Below are 22,002 nucleotides of genomic sequence, written 5' to 3'. Positions count from 1 at the left end.
TCGAGGGTTTGGTCCGATTCCTGTTACTTGCCCACCTCGATTTTCAGATTAAAAAATTAAGTAAATTTTAAAAAGTCACGCAAAGCACAGAAAGAAGCGCTTCCGGTTCCGCTCTGAGGACGGGCCTCGGCCTCCCGGGCTCCGCGACCCCCGCCCCGGGGGACCCCGATCCCGCAGCGCCCGGGAGGCCGAGCCGGGCGGACCGAACTCTGCGGGGCCGTCTCCCGCCCTCCACCGGGCCGCTCCCTCCTCCTGGGCTTCCCCGGACAGAGGCGGAGGGCAGGGGCCGTGGCCAGACCCCGCGGCTAGAGGAAGGAGGAGGGCGTGGCGGCCCGGTAGCCGGCATCGGACGGTGGGCGCGGCCCGTTCAGTATGTCCCAAGGCGGCCCCCGTAGCCGGCATTCGGCGGCGGGCGCAGCCTGCATGGCGTGTCCCCTGGTGGCCCCCGTAGCTCTCACCCGATAGAGGCCGTACGTGCTCTCAGCGTGCTCGAAGGGCACGAGGCGCTCGTCGCAGAAGCCTAGAGTCCAGCGCGCGAGACCCGCAGCCCCCGTGGCAGCGGCGGCGGCGGGCAGCTCGCGGGCCAGCAGCGTGACGAGGCTGCCTCCCGACAGGCCGAGCGCGAAGCGGGCGCGGGTCCCTTCCAGGCAGCACGCCGCCCGCTGCACCACCAGTTGCGCCAGCGACGCGCCCAGCTCCTGCGGGCTCGAGAAGACCGAGATGAGGCCCGGGGCCGGCGCGGCCATGGCGACGGTGGCGGCGGGGAGGCGGCAGCGCTCCGGGAGGCCGCCGTGCGCCTGCGCGAAGGTCGGCCCCGCCCCGAAGGCCTGAGTAGGGTTGCGGGAACTGCTTCGGCGCATGCGCAGTCTCGCGAGTGACGCCTCGGCGGGGCCGGGCGGCGGTCGGGTCAGGTCTGTGAGCGCCGGGCAGGATCCGGGCGTGGGCGGTGGTCTCCCAAGTCCTGCCGTCGTCCCTCGTGTTTCTTGTCTTATTGAAACATAAGCTCTCCGAGGGCCGGAATCCCTCCCAAGCATCTTATCTGGCACAGGGTGGGCGGGGGGTGCTCCTTCAGCAAAAGCTCTCTGAGGACCCAGCGGGGCCCCCGGCCCGTCTCTTGCCTGGAGGAGCCCCCAGTGGGGGCAGGTGGGCCTCGGGTGATGGGGGTGTTCCAGGGAGCAGCCCGGGCCGAGGGCCGAGACAGGGTGGCGTGGTGGGCCTGGGGAGCCGGACGGTGGACTGTAGTGCAATCTGCAAGGAGAGTAAGGAGTCTCATACCTAGTGCGTCTTTAAAATCTGTACCAAATTAAGAAAGCTCCATTCACAACATCAAAAACAATAAAATATTTAGTAATAAATTTAACAAAAGAAGTGCAAGACTTGTACATTGAAAAGCAAATAATGTGGAAAGAAATTAAGGCTCTAAATAAATGGAAAGCCATCCCATGTCTTGGATTGGAAGGTCTGTTAATATGCAGTACTCCCCAAAGTGATGGATGGATTCATTGCAATCCAGATGGAAATTCCAGTAGCCTTTTGCAGAAGTTGATCCTAAAACCCATGGAAATGCAAAGGACACAAACTACCCAGTCTTGAAAAAGAACAATGTTGGAGGACTCACACTTCCCAATTTCAAAACTTACTGCAGAGCAACAGTAATCAAGGTTCATGGTTCTGGCGTAAGGATGGACGCACAGACCAATGGATAAGAACCGAGGCCAGAAATATACTTGTATGTTTATGTCCATTAACTTTGGACAAGGTATCAAGTGGTGCTGGGGCAGCAGAGACCCACACGCAAAAGAATGAAGCCAGGCCTTGTGGGAGACGGAGTTGGGATCCTTCAGATGCTGTGTCCCAGACCCTGGAGTTGGAATACCTGAGGCTGCTTGGCAAGGGGGAGTTTGGTTGCTAATCAGCCAACCGTAAAGTAAGGAGGGGTTCTGCATGTTTGTTTGAGCCCATGGCGGCTGGCCGCAGCGTTCTTTGAAGTGGGGGGAGGTGGAGCAGCAGCACATGGCTGTGTGAGAAGGGCTCAGCCTGACTTGCTGACTGGAAGGTGGGGGCCTGAGCCAAGGAGCTCAGGAGGTGCAGGGAACAGTCTCCCCTAGCACCTCTAGGGGGGTCACAGCCTTGCAGACTTCAACTTTAGCCCAGTGGGACCCACCCTGGACCACTGACATCCAAAGCTGTAAGGTTATAAATTGGTTTTGTTACAAGCCATTGAGCTGGCGATAATCTGTTACAGCAGATAGAAAACCAGTACAGACTCCCTACCTCACACCATATATAAAACCTAAATTGAAACAGATCGAAAGATCTAAAAGTAACAACCCAAACTATAAAACTCTTAGAAGGAAACAGGTATACATTTTTGTGACCTTGGATTACTTTCTTAGGTATAACACCAAACACTCAAGCAGCAAAAGAAACTAGATAAATTGGATTTTATCAAAATTAAAAAGCGTTATGCATCAAGGGACATCATCCAGGAAGTCAAAAGACACCCACAGAAGGAGGAAAATATTTGCAAATCATCGCTAGTAAGAGTCTAGTATACAGAATAAAGATTTCTCACAACTCAACAGTAAAAAGACAATACCATTAAAAATGGGTAAAGGAAACGAACAGATATTTCTCCAAAGGAGATATTACAAATGGCCAAAAGAGGCATGAAAAAATGTTCAACGTGATAGACATTAGGGAGATGCAAATCCAAACCACAGTGAGATGCTGTTTCATAACCACTAGAATGGCCATGTTAAAAGAGACTGACAGTAACAAGTGCTGGTGAGATGTGGAAAAAACAGAACTCTCCTGGATTGCCAGAGGGTATGTAAAATGCTGCAGCAGTTCCTGAAAAGGTTAAACAGAGTTACCATTTGACCCAGCAATTCCACTCCTGGGCACCTACCCAAGGGAACTGAAAACATAGGTCCATGCAAAATCTCGTACACAAATATTCATAGCATTATTCGTAATAGCTGAGAAGTGGGGACAACTCAAATGTCCATCACTGTTGAATGGATAAATAAAAATGTGTACCTATACAACAAAACGTTAATTCATTAATGGACAGGAATGAAGTAAATGCTACGATATGGATGAATCTTGAAAACATGATGCCGAGTGGAAGAAGTCTGACAAACGTACTGTCCGACCCTGTGTAATTGGGTTGCCCAGAACAGGCAGATCAGAGATGGAAGTAGATTGGGGGTTGCCTGGGGCTGGAGGGGAGGCAGAGTGGAGAGGGTCCTTTCTTTCTGAACTGATGAAAATGTTCTGGAACTTAGATGGGTGGTGGTTGCACAGCTCCGTGAATATACCAAAACACATTAAATCATAAATTTTTAAAGGGTGAATTTTATGGTACGTGAATTAACTCTAGGTACTCAAAAAATTGGAAATAGCGATTCAGACATTTTTATACCAATGTCCACAGCAGCATTATTCACACAAGCCCCAAGTGTCCGACAGGCAAATGGATCAACGAAATGTCCACACACACAGTGGAAGATCATTCAGCCATAAAAAGACTTTCTGGTCCACACTGCAACTGGGGGAAATGCAAAGGCATCACATTGAGTGAAAGAAGCCAGACACAAAAGGGCAGGTATTGCATGATTTCTGTTATGTGAAATACTTACAACAAGCAAATTCAGAGACAGAAGGCAGGAGTGGTGGGAGGACGGATGGGGAGTTACTGCTAAGTGGGTTTGAGTTTCTGTTTTGGGTGATGGAAGGTTCTGAAAATAGAGGTGAAAGTTACTCCACATTGTCAGTGTACTTAATGTCACAGAATTGTCCACTTAAAATGATTAAAATTATTTCTATGTTATGTATTTCACCAGAATATAAAAAGGAAAGAAAACCACAGGAGCTGGCAGGCCCGGGAGGCAGCACCAGCCCACCGTCTGAGAAGGCCGGGGTCGCCTGCTGGGCCCCAGGACACCAGGACGGCTGCCCCTGCAGCTCCTCCCTCCGCCATCCTCCCTGCCCAGCCCCTAGGGGTGTCCTGCTGGGGGGCCTCAAAGGGGGCTGGGGACTGCTGGTTGCCGTCCTCAAGGCAGGGCACGGAACTTCCCATTGGGCAGACGCAAAGCAGAGAACCATCAAGCCCCATGTGACTCAGAGGGCGCTGAAAGCTTCTTGCTCACTCATAAAAGCCGATCTGGAAAGGCCACGTCCTGAGCCAACTACAGGACATTCTGTGAAAGGCGACGCTACGGGGACAGTGAAATGACGGGTCCGGGGAGGACGGGGGTGGGCATGGCTCGGGCATGTCCCTCCCGGGCCGAGACCCTCAGTCAGCGCTCAGTCCTGAGGGGGCCACAGGGTGCAGGTGTTAATTACAGGGGGCCTGGGGTGCGGGGCGGGCGCACGTGGGAACCCTGCCCTTGCTGCTCAATTGCTCTGTAAACCCTAACACGTTCTAAAACCCTGAGTGTGCTGATTAATTCCACAGTGAATTCTGAGCGTCGTCACAATTCCTCTGGCTGAAGCCAAGCTGCCGCCACCGAGCGTCCACTGGGCAGCCACTTCCTTCCCCTCCCTGCGCCACTCTGGGCCACCGGGACCACCCCCAAGACACCTCACAGGCTTCCCGCGGCTCCAACACGGACCCTGGTCCAGTCGTGAGGCCGCGGGGGCTGGGGTGCGGGCCTTGGGCTCGTGTCTGGCTCAGATGGCCACACCTGCCGGAGCCCCCGGGGAGGCACAGAGGCTGCTGGGTGGCTGCTGCCCCCGCGGGGGGCGCCGAGAGAGGCCACGTTGGTTGTGAACACCTCGGAAGCGAATCCGAGCAGATGCGAACGACAGGCTCCTCCAGGAACCGAGGCTCCGCAGGTTTATTTCTCACACTCAACTAGGAAACAAAATCTCAGGCGAGAAAAGGTTAAACAGTGCGGGTCAGTCTCGGCCCGCCGCCCAGGGCAGTCACCCGATGAGGCCGCCGCAGGGCAGGAGACCCCATTGCCCTCCGCTCTGGCAGCGCCCCCAGCGGCTGCTTGGACGGAGACACCCGGGGGGCCACCAGAGCCTCCGAGCAACCACGCGCAGCCCCAGGCTCGGCCGAGCCATCCTCGGGGCCCCACTGGGAGGAGCCGCCAGAACAGGCCTGAACAGGCTCAGGGCAGGGGTGGATGGTGGGGCTGTCCAAGCAGTCACAGTCAGTTCTGGAAGCTTCCACAGCACGAGGAGGGACCAGGAGGGCCTCCAGGGATGAAGACGCACAAAATGCACTCGGCCCCAGGAGACTTGGCCCAGGGTCCTTGCTGATGCCCCACTCCTGGGGAAATGGGCAGACCCCCAGCTCCTCCACTGGGCAGGAAGGCAAGGCCTGCGTGGAGTCCAGGCGGGGGCAGGACAGCCCAGGGTGACTGCGGGGGCTCCAGCTCCAGAGAGATCCGCAGGAGGGCGAGGGGTCAGAGGGCAAAGGCACCGGAGCAGATGCGGGCGTAGACAGCCTCGTCCAGGGGCAGGTAGTGGTTCTGCTTCAAGTCCAGGAAGAAGAGCCGGTCCGAGGTCTGCCGCGGGTCGAAGCCCTCGCGCTGCAGCCGTGTCTTCTGGATCTTGAAGGTGCCTGTGGGGGGCGGGGGGGCTGGCAAGGGGCTGTCGGGGCCCCCACCGTCCTCCTGGGGCTTCGCCCAGCCGTCCCCTCGGCTGGGACCCTCTCCCCACTGGGTCCTAGATCCCGGCTCCGTACCCCCTCCTCCAGAGCCCACGCTGACCACCCCGTTTGCCCAGGATGCCGGGTGGGCCAGGAGGTTTCAGGGTTCAGCCAACTGCCCCAGGCGAATCCGGCCGGCCCCGGTCGGTAACAAACGCTTTGTCAGCCTCTCGGGCTGTTTTCTAGATGTAAGGGCAGGGCCGGGCCGGGCTGCAAACCAGAGCGCGACGGCGAAACGGAACGGCGAGAGCGCGGCGCACCTGTCGTGTCCACCTGGGGCAGCAGGCGCAGGAAGACGGGCCGGGCGTAGGGCGCCAGCACCTTCTGCAGCTCCCGGTACAGCGCGTCGGGGCTCAGCTGGGCCTGCGGGTCCGCGATGGCCGCCATGCCCGCTCGGCCCTCCACTCCTGGGGAGAGGCCTGTTTGAGGGACCCCCGCGCCCGGGGCCGGACACCCCCAAACGGGCCCGGAAGCGCGGCCCGGCGGGCGCGAGGGGCGGCCCCGGGGTCCGGGCTCCCCGGCTTGCCTGGCACGGCCACCCCATACACGGCCACGTCGGCCTGGCCCAGCAGGCGGCTCAGCACGGCCTCCACCTCGGTGGTGGACACGTTCTCCCCGCGCCAGCGGAACGTGTCCCCGCCGCGGTCGCGGAAGTACATGTAGCCCAGCTCGTCCATCACCAGCACGTCGCCGGACAGGTAGGCGCTGTCGCCCTTGCGGAAGACGCTGTGGGCGATCTTTCGGCTGGTGGCGCTCGGGCTGACGTAGCCGTCGAAGCGCCGCAGCGGGTCCTGCTGGTCGATCTGGCCCACGAGGAGGCCGGGCTCGCCTGCGGACGGCGCGCTCAGCGGCGGGAGGGCGGGGGCGGGGCGGGGCTCGGCCGGACGGGGCTGGGGCGGGGCTTGGCGGGCTGGGGCGGGGCTTGGTCAGGCTGGCGCTTGGATGGGGGCTGGACAGGGGCGGTGCTTGACGGGGCGGGGCTCGGTTTGGTAGGGGGAGGTGCTTGTCGGACGGGGCGGTGCTTTACGGGACAGGGGAGGGGCTTGGCCGGGCTGGGACTTGGGTGGGGGCTGGACAGGGGCGGGGCTTGGATGGGGGTTGGGCAGGGGCGGGACTCGACGGGGTAGGGGCGGGGCTTGGCAGGGATGGGGTGGGCAGGGGCAGGGCCGGGTAGACGCCGCTCACCAGTCTGGCAGGGAACGCAGAGGCCGCGGGCGTCCCGCACCAGCTCCATCGTGTCCTCGTTGACCTTCACCAGCCGGATCGGGTACACGCTGGGCAGGATGCGGCTGTTGAAGCCGCAGGAGCCCACCTGGACGGGCGGGCCAGTTGGTGAGCAGCCCGGGGACCCTCCCAACACTACTGCCCACACCCCGGCTACCCCAGAGCCTGCCGCACGCCCTGTCCCAGCTCTGTGGTCCGGGGCCGTCTACAAACAGCGTGTAAGGGCCGCGTCCCGCCCCCCACTCCCCTTAGGAGACCCGCGGGCTGCATTGCCCCCAAAGTGCTCCAGGCTCCTCCAGGCAGGCAGTGGACACCACGTGGGTTCAATGGCAGAGCCCCTGACCTCGGACCCTGTCGGTTGCCCTCCCTGCTCCCACCAGCATGTCGGTGCTACTGCCCACTGCGGGGCGTGTTTGCTGCGGCAGCAAGCCCGGGGCCAAGTGTCCCCCCAGACAGCGAGCAGGAGAGACAATCCGGCCAGCGCCTGTTCTGACTATGGCCGTGATCCCACTCGTGGTCTGTCCTCAGCCTTGGGCCTAGGAGGTCGTACCCAGGCAGGAGGGAGGTGTCGAGGGTCACAGCTCACAATGCTGGCTGCGGAGCTGATGACACCGTTGCCCAGTTCACCAACCGGGACATGGAGGCCCAGGCAGGCTGCGAGATGCGGCCGCAGGAGGGATCCAGCGCCCGGCACAGCCCTGATCCCTGAGCGCTGCTCCCACCACACCCCACTCAGGGACCAAGGCGGGGCTGGGGCAGCCGCCGTCACCCCCATGTGGGACCACCAGGGCGTGGGGAGGCTGAGCCACCCCCACCTTCCCATCCATGTTGGCTATGCTGCAGTTGCACTCGGTGGCCCCGTAGAACTCGCCGATCTGGCGCACGCCGAAGCGCTGGACAAACTCCTCCCAGATGGCGGGGCGCAGCCCGTTGCCCACTGCCAGGCGTACGCGGTGCTGGCTCTCCGCCTCACGCACCGGTTGCTTCAGCAGGTAGCGGCAGATCTCTCCGATGTACTGGACCACCTGGGGGACAGACACTCAGGTAGTGAGCTCCCCGTCACAGGGGTGGGGGGGGAGGGGTGTGCACACACCAGCCGGCGCCTCCTGGGCAGCTGAGGGCCAGGCCAGAGACAAGAGAAACCGCCCCAGGATGACAATAAAACGAGCCCCAGTGACACCTGCACCATTTATGCCAGCTGCTTGCTCAGTTTCTGCCAGGAGCCAAACATGCCATCGGGGTGATACGGTCCCTGCCCCCCAAGCCCCTTGCTGCTTCCTGGGAACTCGGGGTGGGTGTTGGGGGGAGGGGATGTGCTTGAGAGCGGACGCCCCATGGCAGCCTCAGCTCACCACAGGTGGACGGACAGACCAGGGCAGGATTAACCCCCGCCCTGGGGTGGGGACACGTGGAGGCGTGAGCTGGCAGCTGTCTCCCTGAGGCCCCAGCGGAACTAAGCCTTGTGCCTGCCATGCTGCCTGCTCGTGGGCACCATGCAGACTCCCCTCCTGGCCTCACGTCCCCGGCCCCCACCAGGGCTCCCTGGGGTCCCTCCCGGATCTCCCATGTGCCCCTGAGATAAAGGTTGGCTTCGGTGATGACATTTCTCATTTCATGGATAGTGAAACAGAGCCTGGGAGGCCACAAGCTATAGGGGCAGGAGTGGACTCGAGCCCAGGCATCTTCCAGCTCGGCCGCACGGCCCCCACGGGCTCCTCCATGCTCTGCCCTCGGGTCTCGGCTCAAACACCACTGAGCAGCGCGGCTGTCCCCACACCCTGGCTGAGCCCAAGTCGGGGTTCACTAAACACTCAACATGCAGGCCAGCTGCCGAGGAGGAACCCCCCACAGCCCCGCCCACCCCCCCACGTTGCCCTCTACTCTTCCCAACACCCCATGAAGGAGACAGAGGCCCAGAGGGGGGACATGGTACCCCCTGGGTCCCCCAGCTGCTGACCATGAGGGAGACGCTACTGTCCCCCCACCCCACCTCCAGGGGCAGGCATGAGACGCCAAATAGCTCAGCCCTGCCCCAAGACTGTTAATTGACCTGTGGGAAGAGAGAAGTCCTTTTTCTCCACTACAGCTGGAGACCCTCCAGGACAAATGGGAGGGGGTAGGAAGCACCACTGGAGAAGGGAGCCTAGAGGAAGGCAAGAAACGGAGGCCCTCCTTGATCAAGCTGTGCCTGACACTGGCCCCGTGTGGACTCCCATTCCTTCAGAAAGCCAGAGTTGAGTTGGGGGAGGGGATCAGGGTTTTGGTTCCTTTCCGCTGACAAAGTCCTGCCTAAATATGGGGCTGCCCCCCAGGTTCACCCACCTACTTGTCCAGAGGCAGACCTCAGCACTCAGTTCCCTTTCCTCTTCAGAAATTGGGCTGGGGGAGAACCTGGCCGCCGTCAGGGCCAGCAGGGTGATATCCATGACCCTGAGGCCCAGAGGCTGTGTCCATGTGCTGAACACAAACGTCCACCTGGACCCCGGCTAAAGGCGGATGCCACGTGTCACAGGCCGTGACCTCCCAGTTGCGTGTGTTGTGCCCTCGCTGCGAGCAGCGGTGGAGCCCGGGGTGACCACGGGCCCTGTGTGGGTTTGGGGAGACGTGGATGCCTGACCCCCTGCCTGACAACTTCCGGGAGGCCACAGCTGCCAACAGTAGCCCCTCCCTACAAGCAGAGGGGGTTTCCCCAAAGCCACGCCCTTGTTTTCTCCGTGTCCTCATGAACCTGACCTCTGAGGGTTCCACCCCCGATCCTGAAACAGCCCCTGGCCCCTTCTCTTCGGGCCAGGGATCCTGCTTCTGGCAATGAGGTGGACAGAGGAAAAAGGGGCACCCACGCGGCCCCACCCTCCAGGGACTCATGCCCAAAGCATGGGATGTGAAGCAGATGCACAGCAGGCGCAGGGCTCCTGGAGGGTGCCTGACATCCTAGAAGGCGCGGGCCGGCCCCGCCACGAGGAGCGAGCAGCCCCCATGTCAGCCGCGGTGGGAAACCCTGGGCACGGTGGGGGGGGGGGCGACAGAGGAACGGGTGACGGGACTGGCCGGGGACGCCGTCACAGCACCGCGACCGGGAAAACGCTGATGGACAAACAACTCGGCTCCTTCGGTAAATAAAGTGCAAGAGGGAAACAAGGAGAGACAAAGGGCACCCACAAATAAGACGATCCTCAAAGCATGTGTTAAACAGTCCCAATGTGTGGGGTTTATCTAGAGGCTGATTCTTAAAATTCAAGTTTTGAAGGGTGAGACCCCGGGGCCTGTGGGGCAGAAGTCACTGTCCCCGTTGGGCCATGAGATGTTACAGGGCTTACCTCGGGGGGCAGTAGTCTGGGGATACTAAAGGTCACCTGCTGTGTGCTCCCACCCACGGGAACTTCCAGAACAGGCAAACCCACAGGCAGAGAGATCAGTGGCTGTGGGCGCTGGGGAGGGAGCAGGGGGGCTGGGGGTCGCCAACTGTGTCTCCTTCTGGGGGTTTGGAACTGGGTGGATTGACAGTTGCCCGACATCGAGAACTTCTTAACAGCACTGTACTGTTTACATTAAAGCTGTTAGTTTTATATTATGTGAATTTCATCTCAGTTTTTTTAAAGTTTGAAAACATCATCTTTTAGAGGTGTCAGTAAAGTATGTGTGCACGCAGCGAGAGCTGCTTCAAAGCACTGGGAAGGGGAGACTGGGGGGCAGGACAGCCTGTTTGAGGCTTGCTGGGCTGGGTCAGGTCACGGGATCCCCTCTACTTTTCTGTCCCTTTGTGTGCGTTTGAAACTTCCAAGAATTAAGTTAAAAGACCTCAAGATGCCATTTGGCATTTTAAGTCGATTAGCGTCCTTCCCGAGGCCCCAGTCAGAACGACATCCTCGAGAGCGGAAGGAGGTGCATTCGACAGCTGCAGTCTCCAGGTTCTCAGCCCAGAGCCCCCCAAAGCCCTCCCCAGCGAGGGGGAGTCAGCGCCCCGGGCCTCACCTGTCCCCTCCTCCGGACACGCCCTGCTCGCTCAGGCTGTGCCTCCTGGGGAAGGTGCTGGCACCCCATTTCCCCCAGCACCCAGGGACGAAGGGTCTCCCCAGCTCCCAGCGCGGCCCTAACGGCCTTCCAGGCCCAGGGCGCTGACTCCCACCTGGGTCCCTTCCTCACAGTCACTAGCGGGTAAAAACCCTGGGGTCTAGGGGCACCCGGGGCCCAGTCCCAGCTGCAACCCAGCCTCAGTTTCCCCAGCCGCAAAACAGGATCCATGCGTTCTCCCGAGCAAGCACATGTGACCTCCTTCGCCCCGGGGGCCCCGAGAGAGGAGGGGTGGGAGGCGTCCTGACCGTGCAGTTGTGCTGCACGCAGTCGTCCCAGAAGCGGCTGGCCGAGAACTTCTTGCGCAGCACGACGGTCAGTCCATACAGGACACACTGCCCGACGCCCATGATGTTCCCTGCGGAGCGCTGTGGGTGAGGGGCCCCGGCCCCGCCCCCACCCCACCCGGGACCCTGCAGTCCGCTGACACCCTCCCACCCCGTCCCGCCTCGCTCCTGGCCTGAGGCCCCATTCGCCGCCCTGCCCACCATCTCCCCCACGCGCCCCCATCCCCGCCCCGGCACCTGCCGAGTGGTACAGGGGCAGGCAGTCGTAGAGCACGTCCGAGGGCCCCATGCGGTAGGCGTGGTGGCCGAAGGCGGCGATGCGGTAGTACCTGCGGGCAGGGCAGGGAGGGCGGGGTGGGGCGCGCGGGCGTGGGGCACACCGCGGGGCCCAGGCAGAGCCAGCTCCGCTCCCACCGGCCCTCAGGCCGCGGGTGGAACTGCCGGGCGGCGAGTGGAGAAATGATTGGCGGGTGGTGCGAGGTGGCGAGGATGGGGAGGGGAGGAGCCAGGCAGGGCGGGGTCTCGCAGTGGGTGGGGGGACCCTGGGGCCACAAGCAGCCTGGCGTCGGGCTGAGGACCGAAGAAGAGGAGAAAAGCAGGCGGGCAGTGGTCCCGGCCGGGCTGCGGGTTTCCAGCTCCCTGAAGCCGGGAGGTCGGGGCAGCACCGGGGCAGAGGCGGGCAGCTGCGTGTGCGTTTGTCCCCCGAGGGGCGGGGCGTGTGGCCGGGGGTAGTGCCTTTCCCGCCCCCGGCCGGCCCTGGGAGGGCCGCGGGGTTCCCGGGTGGGGTCCGAGGCCCACCTGCTGTGCACCACGATGGCGGCCTTGGGCAGCCCGGTGGTCCCCGAGGTGTAGATGTAGAACAGGCGGTCTGCGAGAGAGGGGGTGTTGGGGCGCCGGCGCGGCCGCGGGAGCCGGGAAGGTCCCCCCCCGCACTCACCATCCATGCCCTTGGCGGGCGGTGGGGCCAGCGGGGCGGTGGAGACCTCCTGCAGCAGCGGGTCCAGGAGTCGGGCGTCGGGCGCCGCGCCCTCGGGCAGGACCCCGCAGCAGAACCGGAGCACGCTCTTCCCCAGCTGCCCGCTCACCTCAGCCACCGCTGCGGCCGCACACGCGCGTCACCTGCAGCCGCGCAGGCGCCTGGGGACCCATCTCCCCTCCCAGGAGCCCCCGTCTCCCGGTCCAAGCTCCCCCAGCCCCGCCCCGGCGCCCCCGTCTCCCCGCCCAGGCGCCCTGCTCACCGGCTCCCAGCTCCCCACCGAAGACCAGGGCCTTGGCGCCCGCGGCCCCCAGGCAGAAGGCCAGGGGCTCGCGCCGCAGGTTGACGTTGAGCAGCGCGGCCTCCACGCCGGCCTTGGCCAGGCCCAGCCACAGTCCCACGAACTCGGGCCGGCCCTCCAGGAAGAGGGCCACCACGTCGCCCGGCGCGAAGCCCAGCTGCAGGAAGAGGCGGGCCACCGCGTTGGAGTAGGCGTCCAGCTGCCCGAAGGTCCAGCGCGCGCCGCTGCCCGCGTCCACCAATGCCAGGCGCTCGGGCTGTCGCTGCGCCACCGCCTGGAAGATGCTCGGGATGGTGCGGCCGGCGCGGCGGTGGGCGCGGAGCTCCCAGCGCACGCGGATCAGCACCGAAAGGCCACTGTGGGGAGAGGGGTCCGCGTCAGGGGGCGACCCAGCTTCAGACCCCCACCCCAGGAGGCTGGGGGTCAGTGAGATGGTGACTCCAGAAGCCGCACCCAGCCTGTCCTCGGCCTCTCCTCAGCGGGCTCCGCACCCCTGGGAAGCCGGCCAATCCCCTCATCACTTCTCTCTTCTGGGACACCCGACAAACGCACCCGGACACCCCCACCCCCTGCCTGGCCCGTGGCTCCTCCAGGTCCGCCTGCCCGAGGTCACTGATGGCCAGTGGCAGAGGCTGGACTGGCCCCAGCCCAGGGAGGCTGAAGAGGCACCTGTAGGCGCCAGGCAGGAGTGACACTGAGTGACCATATGGAGCCAAGTGGCCACGTCCGCATGGGTTGCTAGACCCCTGAAAAACGACCTTTTAAAAAGACCAAGCAAGAATTCCTTTTTCTGACAGAACCAAGAAATCCAGAATTTCCCAGTACAGGAGATCAAGGAGAGCATCGTGTCCCAGGCACCTGCTGAGCCCTAGAACACTGAATTGTGCCTGGGGGTGTTTGTTACGGCATCTTGCCTCTCGCTGACCCATACACACTGTGCTCTTGGCTCTGCCCCCCTTGCCCTGATCTGGCTTCAAGGTCAAAGCTGTTATGAACTCCATCCTCCCACCCCGCTGCGTCCCTGACTCCGCAGGGCACAGTGAACTCAGCACCAGTGTGGACCAGCACCGCTGAGCCCCAGTCACTGTGCTTGGCTCTGGGGGTGCAGCAGTGAGTGGAGACGAATGGGTTCTGCTCTCGTGGCCTGTGGATGTGGCCAGGCTGTGAGAGGTGGGAAGGCAAGGCCAGAAGGAGCAGCGTGGGGAGAGCTGGGAGTGTCCGCAGAGGCACAGCCTGTGCAAAGGCCCTGGGGCGGCCACGGTCGGGGGGGGGGGTGGAGACCAGCAAGGGGACTGGTGTGGCTGGAGTAGGGTGAGGGGGGATGGGAGGCAAGTTCTGGGGGACAGGGCTGGGCCAGGGGGCTCTCAGCCCACACATGGGGTGTGGGAGAGACCCCCTGGCCGCCAGCCCCCTGGGTCTCCAGAAATGAGAGTTCCGAGATTTATGCGGCTCTCTGCTTGGGTCAAACACCCACCCTCATGGTGAAAATACTGAGTCAGAGGCAAGGAGGAAGATTCCCTGATGCAGAGCCCAGTGAGAGGACAGCTGGCTTCCCTGCAGCCCCAGGGCCACCCCTGGACAGGCTGGGGTCCTGCAGCCCCTTCACCCCCTCGCCCAGTACCTGCCCACACTCCCCCGTGGGTCACCCTGAGCTGTGCCCCCCAGGAGCCTTCTGGGTACCCCACTCCAAGCCCAGGCCCCCAGCACGGCACCCGCTGGGCTCAGCACAGCCCCAAGGCCGGTCAGCAGCCCCAGGGCTGACCCAGAGCCCCTGCCCCTCCCCATGGCCAGCACAGACAGACTCCTGCCTCCCCCCAAGACCCGGCCCTGCCCATGAGGCCTCCCAGGGTCCCACAGCCTGCAGGGAAAAGGTAGGGGGTGGGCGAGACTTGGCTCAGTCTGGGAAGGGCTGACCCTGAGAATTTACCACCTGCTGCGAAGCCCTGGGTCTGCTCCCCTCCTCCTCCATGCCCCCATCTCTCCCCCACTCCTTCACCCCCTCCATTTCCCCCTCCATCACCCCCACCCTCTCCATCATCACCTCTCCCCCTCCATCACCCCTTCATCACCTCCATCTCCCCCTCCATCACCTCCATATCCCCCTTCATCTCCCCCTCCATCACCCCATCTCCCCCTCCATCACCCCATCACCCCATCTCTCTCTCCATTGCCCCTCCATCACCCCCTCCATCACCTCCATCGCCCCCTCCATCACCCTCCTTCTCAGGCAGCCATTCCTGGAGCCCTGTCTTACTACGCCCACCACTGCATGCCCCTCCCTGGCCCCTGCTTCATACTTTTCTCGACGCCACACAGCACCCTCCACCCCTCCTTCCCTTCAGCACGCCACACGGGCTCCTGTCTCGGGGCCTTTGCTGGAAGAAAATGCGCTGCCCCCAGTAGCTCCTCCTCCTCCTTCCCAGCACAGGTCAGACATCGCCTCCTCCAGGCAGCCCTCCTGGTCTGCCCACTTCTGCTCACTGTGGCTGCTTTAAAACATGTCTGCAAACTCTTGATCCTCCTTCAAATGTGAGGCCTGTTTCCCACACCTCGAGCTTAGCGACGTGTGTCCCCTGAGTAGAGCACGGCAGAAACGAAGCCGTAAGCCCCACAAGGCTGGGCTGTAAAGTGGACAGCTTCCCCAGCATGTGCCCTGTCCTCTCAGGACCCCAGTGTGGGAACCCAGCACCAGGCTGTCAGGAAGCTCAGGCCACATGGAGAGGCCAGGTGTGAGCACACCTCTGTCCCCAGGCCCACAGGAGCAAGCGCCTCAAACACGGCTTCAAACTGAAGCTAGCACGCTGTGGTCTCATAACCCATTTAGAGATCTGGGGGCAAATGCCAGAGGACTCAGAGGGGAGACGGTTCTGCCAGGCAAGGAAAAACGTGGGTGAGAGGTGGGACAGCAGGCCTGCTTCCACGGACTCTGAGACTTCCACTTTAATGCTTGCAAGACTTTGAGAAAAATAAAAATTACAACATGGAAACGGGAAGAAGAAAGCAAAACGCTGGTGAGGAAGATGATGGGGCATGCATGCCTGTTTGAGGGCACAGGAAGAAGGAGCAGATCTGCAGGCGCTTCTGTACGTTTATCTCGGGAAGGGGACACGCGCTGTCTCTGAGGAGGGACCTGTGGGGCTGGGGGCAGGGAGGGGGGCCGCTCTCGCTGCCAGCCTCTCTATAACTTTTGGGTTTTGTGCTGCATGTTACAAACGAATGAAACAATTACAAAAAAATAAGTAGAAACTTAGACAATTAAGAAGTTGGCTGTCTGCACTTTCCCCTCCTGGTCAGAGCCTACAGCCTTGGGCACAAGGGCTGTTTTGCAGGTGTTGGTGAAGGCAGGGTCTGGGCCCTGGATCCCCCACAAGTTCAGGGTGAGCTATGGGACCAACCAGAAGGGGCTGGGACGAGCTGCAGAGCTCACCGGCAAGGCCATCCAGCTGAGCACACCGAGTAGTGAAGATGGAGTCACCGCAGGCTTCCATGCGCCACACAAGCGGAACTAACCCCACATCCACCCTTAAGGAGGGCCTAAGGTCCTGGGGATCAGACGGTGAGCTCGGGGCTCAGAAAGGTCACACAGCGAGGGAAGGACAGGGTGAGCCGGCACAAGTCCCCATCGTGGGCCACTCTGCACCCTCCCACATGCCAGGGCTTGGTGCATGCTTCCTGAAGGACCAGCTCACGGGGAAAGAACTGGAGCTCAGTGGGCAATGGCCCATGGGTCTCCAAGGGATGCAGCTGGCCGCCAAGCTCCTGACCACTACCAGACGTGGCCACCCAGTGTCTGTGGTCCCTGGTGCCAGGGCCAGCTGATGCCCATCAGCACCGACATGTCTGAGTACTGGCTGTGTGCCTGGCCCAGCTCTGAGGGCTTCCTGTGAGTGGGCGTGACAGGGCACCCTGTGAGCCCTAGGAGGGGTGGCAGCATCATGGCCATCGGCGGGGACTGGGAAACAGCCCTGGGAAACAGGAACTGAGGGCAGCTGACTGCGCTGGAGCATGCCCACGCAGACAGGCAGCAGGCACGGCGCCCGGCCCCAGCTTCTCCCACCCCACTGACAAAGAGGCCAGTGTCTGGCCCCAGGCCCTTCCCAGGCTCTTCTCAGCCCACTCTTTCTGCCCCTTCCAGTTTTTTCTCTTCAGCCCCAGGGCTCCAGGGTGGGGAGGAAACTGCAAGGGCAAGCGCACACAGAGTTCATGCAGCAAACATGGGACAGTTAGGAGAATTGAGGTCAGGTGTTTAAATATTTTCTGCTCTCCAGACCTAAATGCAGTCCCCATCCCAGCACGGCAGCAGGGCTAACAGCACTGGCTCTGGGGCCCTGCCCCTACCCCAGCTGGGGGTCCCCGGGCAAACGACCTCACTTCTCTGTGCCTTGGTTCACCCACCTGTAAAATGGGACTAGCAAGAGTCCCTTCTTTACAGGGCTCTGAGAGAAGGAGAAGCCTACACAAGGTGCATCAGTTAGCTATTGCCGCGTAACAAATAACCCAAAGAAAAAACTGCTGGCTGGAAAACAAAAGACAGTTCCTGTGGGTCAGGAGTGTGGGGGTGGATCAGCTGGGTAGCTCTGGCTCAGGGTCTCTCGGGGGGCTGCAGGGAAGGTGTCAGGGCTGCGGTTATTGCACAGCTCACTGGGGAAGGGTCTGTTCCGAGCTCTCACGTGGGCCTCCCCACAGGGCTGCCTCACAACACAGCAGATGGACTCCCCATAGCAAGTGGCCCAAGGGAGAGCAGGAGAGAGCCCCCAAGATGGAATCCACAGGTCCCAGCAGTGACCTCCAATAACTTCTGCCCGGTGGAAGTGAGTCACTGGGCCTGGCCACACTCGAGGGGCTGTCTCCAAGGCTGCCTACCCTAGAAGGGTTGGTTACTATGCTAGACCCAGAGCAGACCCAGCTCCCAGCCACGTCCCCAGGGAGCCAGAGCCGGCTGAGCTACCCCAGGTCCCAGAGGCAGAGCTGGGGGGAGGGGGGACAGCCTGGATGAGACCACGGGGCAGGGAAGGCTCTCTGTGCAGAAACTGACCTGTGCTCCTACTGTGTGCTGGGCCTCAGCTGGGCGCAGGGCCACCGCGGCCTGAGGCCGGCAGATCTCCGTCTGTGCCCTCAGGGTGAGGAGCAGAGAACTTCAATGACCTACAGGGTGTCACCCAGCAAAAGGGGACCAGGGTGTTCCGGGCAAGCCTGGGCCTGAAGGTGTGAGCTGGCCTGAGGTCAGGTGCAAGGTTAGAGGTGGGCTGGGCAGGAGTCCTCCTGCGGGGCTGGGGGTGCTGGGGGCTGTGGGAACACAGGCTGCAAGGTCAGAGCTGCCTGTCAGAAAGACCTCAGGGGAGGGGCAGAGGTGACCGGAGCAAGCGAGGCCTTGGGCAAGGGTGGGTTCTAGAATGCTCTGACCTCTCAACCCGCGTGGAACCCTTCCCAGCTTCACAACCCCCTGCCTCCCTCGGGATGGGCCTGTGAAGGTGAGAGTTCACACACAGTGGCTGTTACTGAGACTTGCAACAGCAAGAACCCCCAGAAATGCCTGTTTTCACCCCAAGAGGACCCCCAGAAACTGCCCAAAGATCCCTGCACACACCACCAAGGAGGACCCCAGAGGACGCAGTCTCCAGAGCCCCCTGAACAGGCTGGAAGAGAGACCTCCTCACAGACCCGAAACAGCCCCAAAGTGGCACACAGACCCCAGATTGCCAAAGAGCGCTCTGGCGTGAAGAGCCTGCGAATGGCCGGGAGAAGACACGCACCCCTCAGAGACCCTAGAAGTCCTTCAGGGACTCCCCAAAAGCCCTCCCGCCCCCAGAAAGACTAAATAGACCCCAGAGTGGCTTGGGGCCACAAGAAACCACCAGGTGTCCCTGCGAATGCCCCGGAGACCCTGAAGTGCCCCCAGGGACGTCTCACAGCCACCACGCCCCGGAGATACCCCCAAACTCCGCGGCTTCCCGGAGCCCCCACAGGCTGCCAAAGACCCCCAAGCCGCCCCCGCAGAGCCTGCCTCCCAGCCCTCTGAGCGTCCCTGGAACCACTACCCTCCCCTGCAGCTGCCCGCAGAGACCCCCGCGGTCGCCCACGCAGGGCCCAAGCCCCTCCGGACCCCGGAACACCCCGCCCGGCCCGGAGCCGCCGCACTTACAAGAGGTCCCGCCGCGCGGTCTTGCAGACGATGCGCACGAAGCGCCAGCCGCCGCCGCCCACATACACGCCGAGGGCCGCCGCCGCACTCCAGGTCCACGGGAGCCCCAGCAGCCACAGAAGGGCCAGCGAGGCCGCGGAGGCCGCACCTGCGGCCCGCATCCTGCGGAGGCCAGAGGCTGAGGCGCCCGGTGGGCCCGAGGGAGCCGGCAAGGAGCGCAGCCCCGCCCCCGAGGCTGGCCCCGCTCCCGCCGCGTCCCGAACGGGCCTCTCCCCGCGCCTGGCCCCGCCCCCGAGGCTGGTCCCGCCCCCGGCCCGGCCCGCCCAGGCCCCGCCCCGAAAGGGCCGCTCCCCGCACCTGGTCCCGCCCATTTCCCCGCCCCAAGGCTGACCCCCGCCCCCTCCCCGTCCCGAACGGGCATCTCCACGCACCTGGCCCCCGCCCCCTCCCCGAGGCTGGCCCCGCCCTTGTCCCCGCCCCGTCCCGAACAGGCCTCTTTCCGCGCCTAGCCCCGCCCCTGTCCCCGCCCCGAACGGGCCTCTCCCTGCGCCTGGCCCCGCCCCCGAGCCTGGCCCCGCCCCGCCCCGAACAGGCCTCTTTCCGCGCCTAGCCCCGCCCCTGTCCCCGCCCCGAACGGGCCTCTCCCTGCGCCTGGCCCCGCCCCCGAGCCTGGCCCCGCCCCGCCCCGAACAGGCCTCTTTCCGCGCCTAGCCCCGCCCCTGTCCCCGCCCCGAACGGGCCTCTCCCCGCGCCTAGTCCCGCCCCGCCCCTGGCCCCTCCCGAGCCCCCGGGCACAGGTTCCACCCCGGCTCCGCCCTCGCGCCTAGGCCTGGTCGCATCCCTCCTGCCCACCTGCCGCCCAGGCCCTCCGGGAGGCCGGAACCAGCGAGAGGCCCCAGGCCAGAGAGGCGACGGCCAACGAGACTGCGGCTAGAGCGGCCGGCCGAGGCCCGCCTCTGTGTCCATGGCAACGACGCCTCGCCCCACCCACCCCGTGCGTCCAGAACCACGTGAGGCCTGGGGGCGTGATCGCGGCTGCGCGCTGCGGATGCCCCGGGCGCCCCAGGATCCGCGGCGGGACGGGCTTCCGCGCTGACTCCCGGACTCTCTCCCACGCTTGCCCTTGATCCAACTCCGAAGCCTGCGCGGTTTCGGGGCCCAGCGAGCCCTGAATGCACCCCGGGGGTGGGCGGGAGGTCCTCGCCTAAACTCCGAGGCTGGTTGGCCTGGAACCCGCACCCGAGGGATCCAGGGGCGCCGGACCCCAAAGCACCCTCGGTCGTAAACGTCACTTCGAGAACCAGCTGGTCCTAAGTCCGGGCCCCGGACCTTGTTGGGTGACTCGCCCGTACCCTGGAGCCCAGCAGGGTCGCACCCGCCCTTCCGCCTACGCGCACCCCGGGTCCTAAACCCCGCGCGGGCGCCCGAGAGGCCTCGTCTCGCCGGGGCTAGTGCCCCGAGGCTGGTGCCCCCCTCGGCTGACCTGGCGCCCCGGGGCTGGTGGCCCCCCCTCGGCTGACCTGGCGCCCCGAGGCTGGTGCCGCCCGCTGACCTGGCGCCCCGGGACTAGTGTCCCACCCCCGGCTGACCTGGCGCCCCGAGGCTGGTCCCTCCGGGCTCGCTGCAGCTCCCCTCTGCCCCGGTTCCCCTGCGGCTGCCCCTCCTCTGCCCCCTGCCCAGCCCAGCCCACCCCGCTTGTTTTCGGCCTTGCTTGGCCGCCCTTCCCCGCGCTCTCCTTGGAAGGAGGCCAGGGCCTGCTTCCAGCACCACTTGGAGAACAGGGCTGGGCAGGCGGTTCCCCCCGACTCGCAGCCATTGGTCCCCACGGGCAGCCCCGGGTGGGTGGACTGGGGGCCCAGAGCCAGCCCCTGGCCCAGGTTTCCTCGGCCAGGGTCAGCAGAGTCAGCAGTGACGGCAAGTACAGCTGCGGCTCCCCCTGCGCTGCCACTCAGTGGTCGCCCATTTCACCGGTGATGGCACTGAGGTCCGCAGAAACCCCTGCTTGGGGTCAGGGTGCAGAAGCCCCTGCGTTTGCTTCCCTGCCCACTCTCCTCCTCTCCTCTCCCCCTTCCCCTGTCCCCCTCCCCTGGCTCCGCCCCCTTCTCCCCTCCTCCTCCTCCTTTTTCTACCCCCTGCCCCCCCTTCTCTCCCCTACACTTCCCTGCACCCTCTCCCACCCTTTTGCTCCCCTCCATCACCCTTTCCCCCTCCTGACCAGGGGACCCTCTCCAAGCAGTGTAGGACAAGCTCCCCACCCTCCCCACAGCGCCGGGAGGTCTCCCTGGGGCCTGGGGCCAGATGCAGCTGCGGTGCCACCTGGCCTGCACCGTGGGCTTTGTCCAGGGGTCCTGGACCCCGTCCCAAAACGCAGCTGCACTGGCTGATTCTGAAGCACGACTATCCTGGAGGATTTGAGGAGGGACTGAGGACCTAGCGTGTCCGCGTTTTACAGAAGCGGAAACTGAGGCAGGAGGGCAGAACCCAGGCTTCGGGTCACCCGGCTCTGCCCTGTCCAGCTTGGTGGCCTGCACAGCGGCTCCGGCCACAGCAAAGGGGGCTCCTGGGGCTTTCCAGGAGAACGAGCAAAAGGAAGTGTGCATTGAAAGAAAATGGGCAGATCAGAGCCGGGGATTTCACTCCAGTCAGATGTGGACCACGTGGGCTTTTCTCCACCGCAAAGGCCTGCACAGACGGCTGCCATTTCCCCTGACAAATTCCCACAGGCAGGGGGCATAGAGCAACCGAGGTTTATCCTCTCACAGTTTCGGGCCTAGCTGTTGCAGGGCTGCGCCCCCAGGGGCTCCGGGGCCTTTCCTGCCTCTTCCAGCTCCTGGCTCCACGGCTGCTCCCATCTTCCCACGGCCCGAGTGTCCTGAGTGTCCCCTGCGTGTCCCCCTCCGTCTGTCTTCTCTCTCTCCTTGAGAACCCCTGTTATCGGATTACCCAGGATGGCCTCAGCGGGGACCCTCCTCTTAACTCTTGTCTTCAAAGACCCTTTGTCCAAATAAGACCCTTCCCAGGCCAAGTGTCAGAGCAGGGTCCCGCCGGGGGCTGTGCCCCCAGGGGCCACTTGGCAGCGACTGTTTGGGTCGTCACCCCTGGGGGAGGTTGGGGGCACCCACCCCGAATGTCGTGAGCTGGGGGTGGGTGAGAGCCCCCGATCAGGCTGGAGTCGGCTCTGGCTGGGGAGGCCGGCTCGTCCCAGCCAAGTGGGAGTGAGTCCTGCCCCAGCAGGCCCAGGCTTGATGGCGTCCCCACGATGAGGGGTTTACCTCCGGGTCACTTCCCGGCTTCGCGAGGTCAGCAGAGGGATGGACACCCGGGTGGGACACTAAG

The 22,002-nt window shown here is 63.3% G+C and overlaps 3 protein-coding genes across 5 annotated transcripts in view; 1 reads left to right on the top strand and 2 right to left on the bottom strand.

The window, feature by feature from the left end:
• The window catches only part of UNC13A (unc-13 homolog A), a 37,402-nt gene extending 37,342 nt beyond the window's left edge, over positions 1-60 (top strand). Inside the window, exon 36 of the mRNA XM_037817899.1 lies at positions 48-60. Coding sequence (XP_037673827.1) covers positions 48-60 — 13 coding nt within the window. The remainder of the gene's footprint in view (positions 1-47) is intronic.
• Positions 7-4,679, bottom strand: PGLS (6-phosphogluconolactonase). 2 transcript variants are annotated; one of them, XM_037818127.1, is made up of 3 exons: positions 3,645-4,679; positions 267-1,248; positions 7-179 (listed from the first exon to the last, which is right to left on the bottom strand). In XM_037818127.1, exon 2 carries the CDS (start codon positions 1,032-1,034, stop codon positions 306-308), a length of 729 nt encoding a protein of 242 aa, XP_037674055.1. In that variant the 5' UTR covers positions 1,035-1,248; positions 3,645-4,679; the 3' UTR covers positions 7-179; positions 267-305. The 2 variants fall into 2 exon arrangements, with proteins under 2 accessions (XP_037674055.1, XP_037674054.1); XM_037818126.1 differs by having other exon boundaries at positions 7-1,248.
• A 148-nt stretch (positions 4,680-4,827) lies between these two features.
• Positions 4,828-20,315, bottom strand: SLC27A1 (solute carrier family 27 member 1). Of its 2 annotated transcripts, none has more exons than XM_037818123.1 (12): positions 20,256-20,315; positions 18,667-18,828; positions 12,486-12,880; positions 12,185-12,343; positions 12,046-12,115; positions 11,485-11,576; positions 11,209-11,318; positions 7,705-7,914; positions 6,851-6,977; positions 6,192-6,494; positions 5,926-6,072; positions 4,828-5,578 (listed from the first exon to the last, which is right to left on the bottom strand). In XM_037818123.1, the coding sequence occupies exons 2-12, from the start codon at positions 18,825-18,827 to the stop codon at positions 5,421-5,423; spliced, it is 1,932 nt and encodes a 643-aa protein (XP_037674051.1). In that variant the 5' UTR covers position 18,828; positions 20,256-20,315; the 3' UTR covers positions 4,828-5,420. The 2 variants fall into 2 exon arrangements, with proteins under 2 accessions (XP_037674051.1, XP_037674052.1); XM_037818124.1 differs by lacking the exon at positions 20,256-20,315 and adding an exon at positions 19,519-19,625.
• Positions 20,316-22,002: the final 1,687 nt, after the last annotated feature.

The sequence above is a fragment of the Choloepus didactylus genome, chromosome 25 (genome assembly GCF_015220235.1).
Source record: "Choloepus didactylus isolate mChoDid1 chromosome 25, mChoDid1.pri, whole genome shotgun sequence".
Taxonomy (NCBI): Eukaryota; Metazoa; Chordata; class Mammalia; order Pilosa; family Megalonychidae; genus Choloepus; species Choloepus didactylus.
This window is presented reverse-complemented; position numbering and strand designations above follow the sequence as displayed.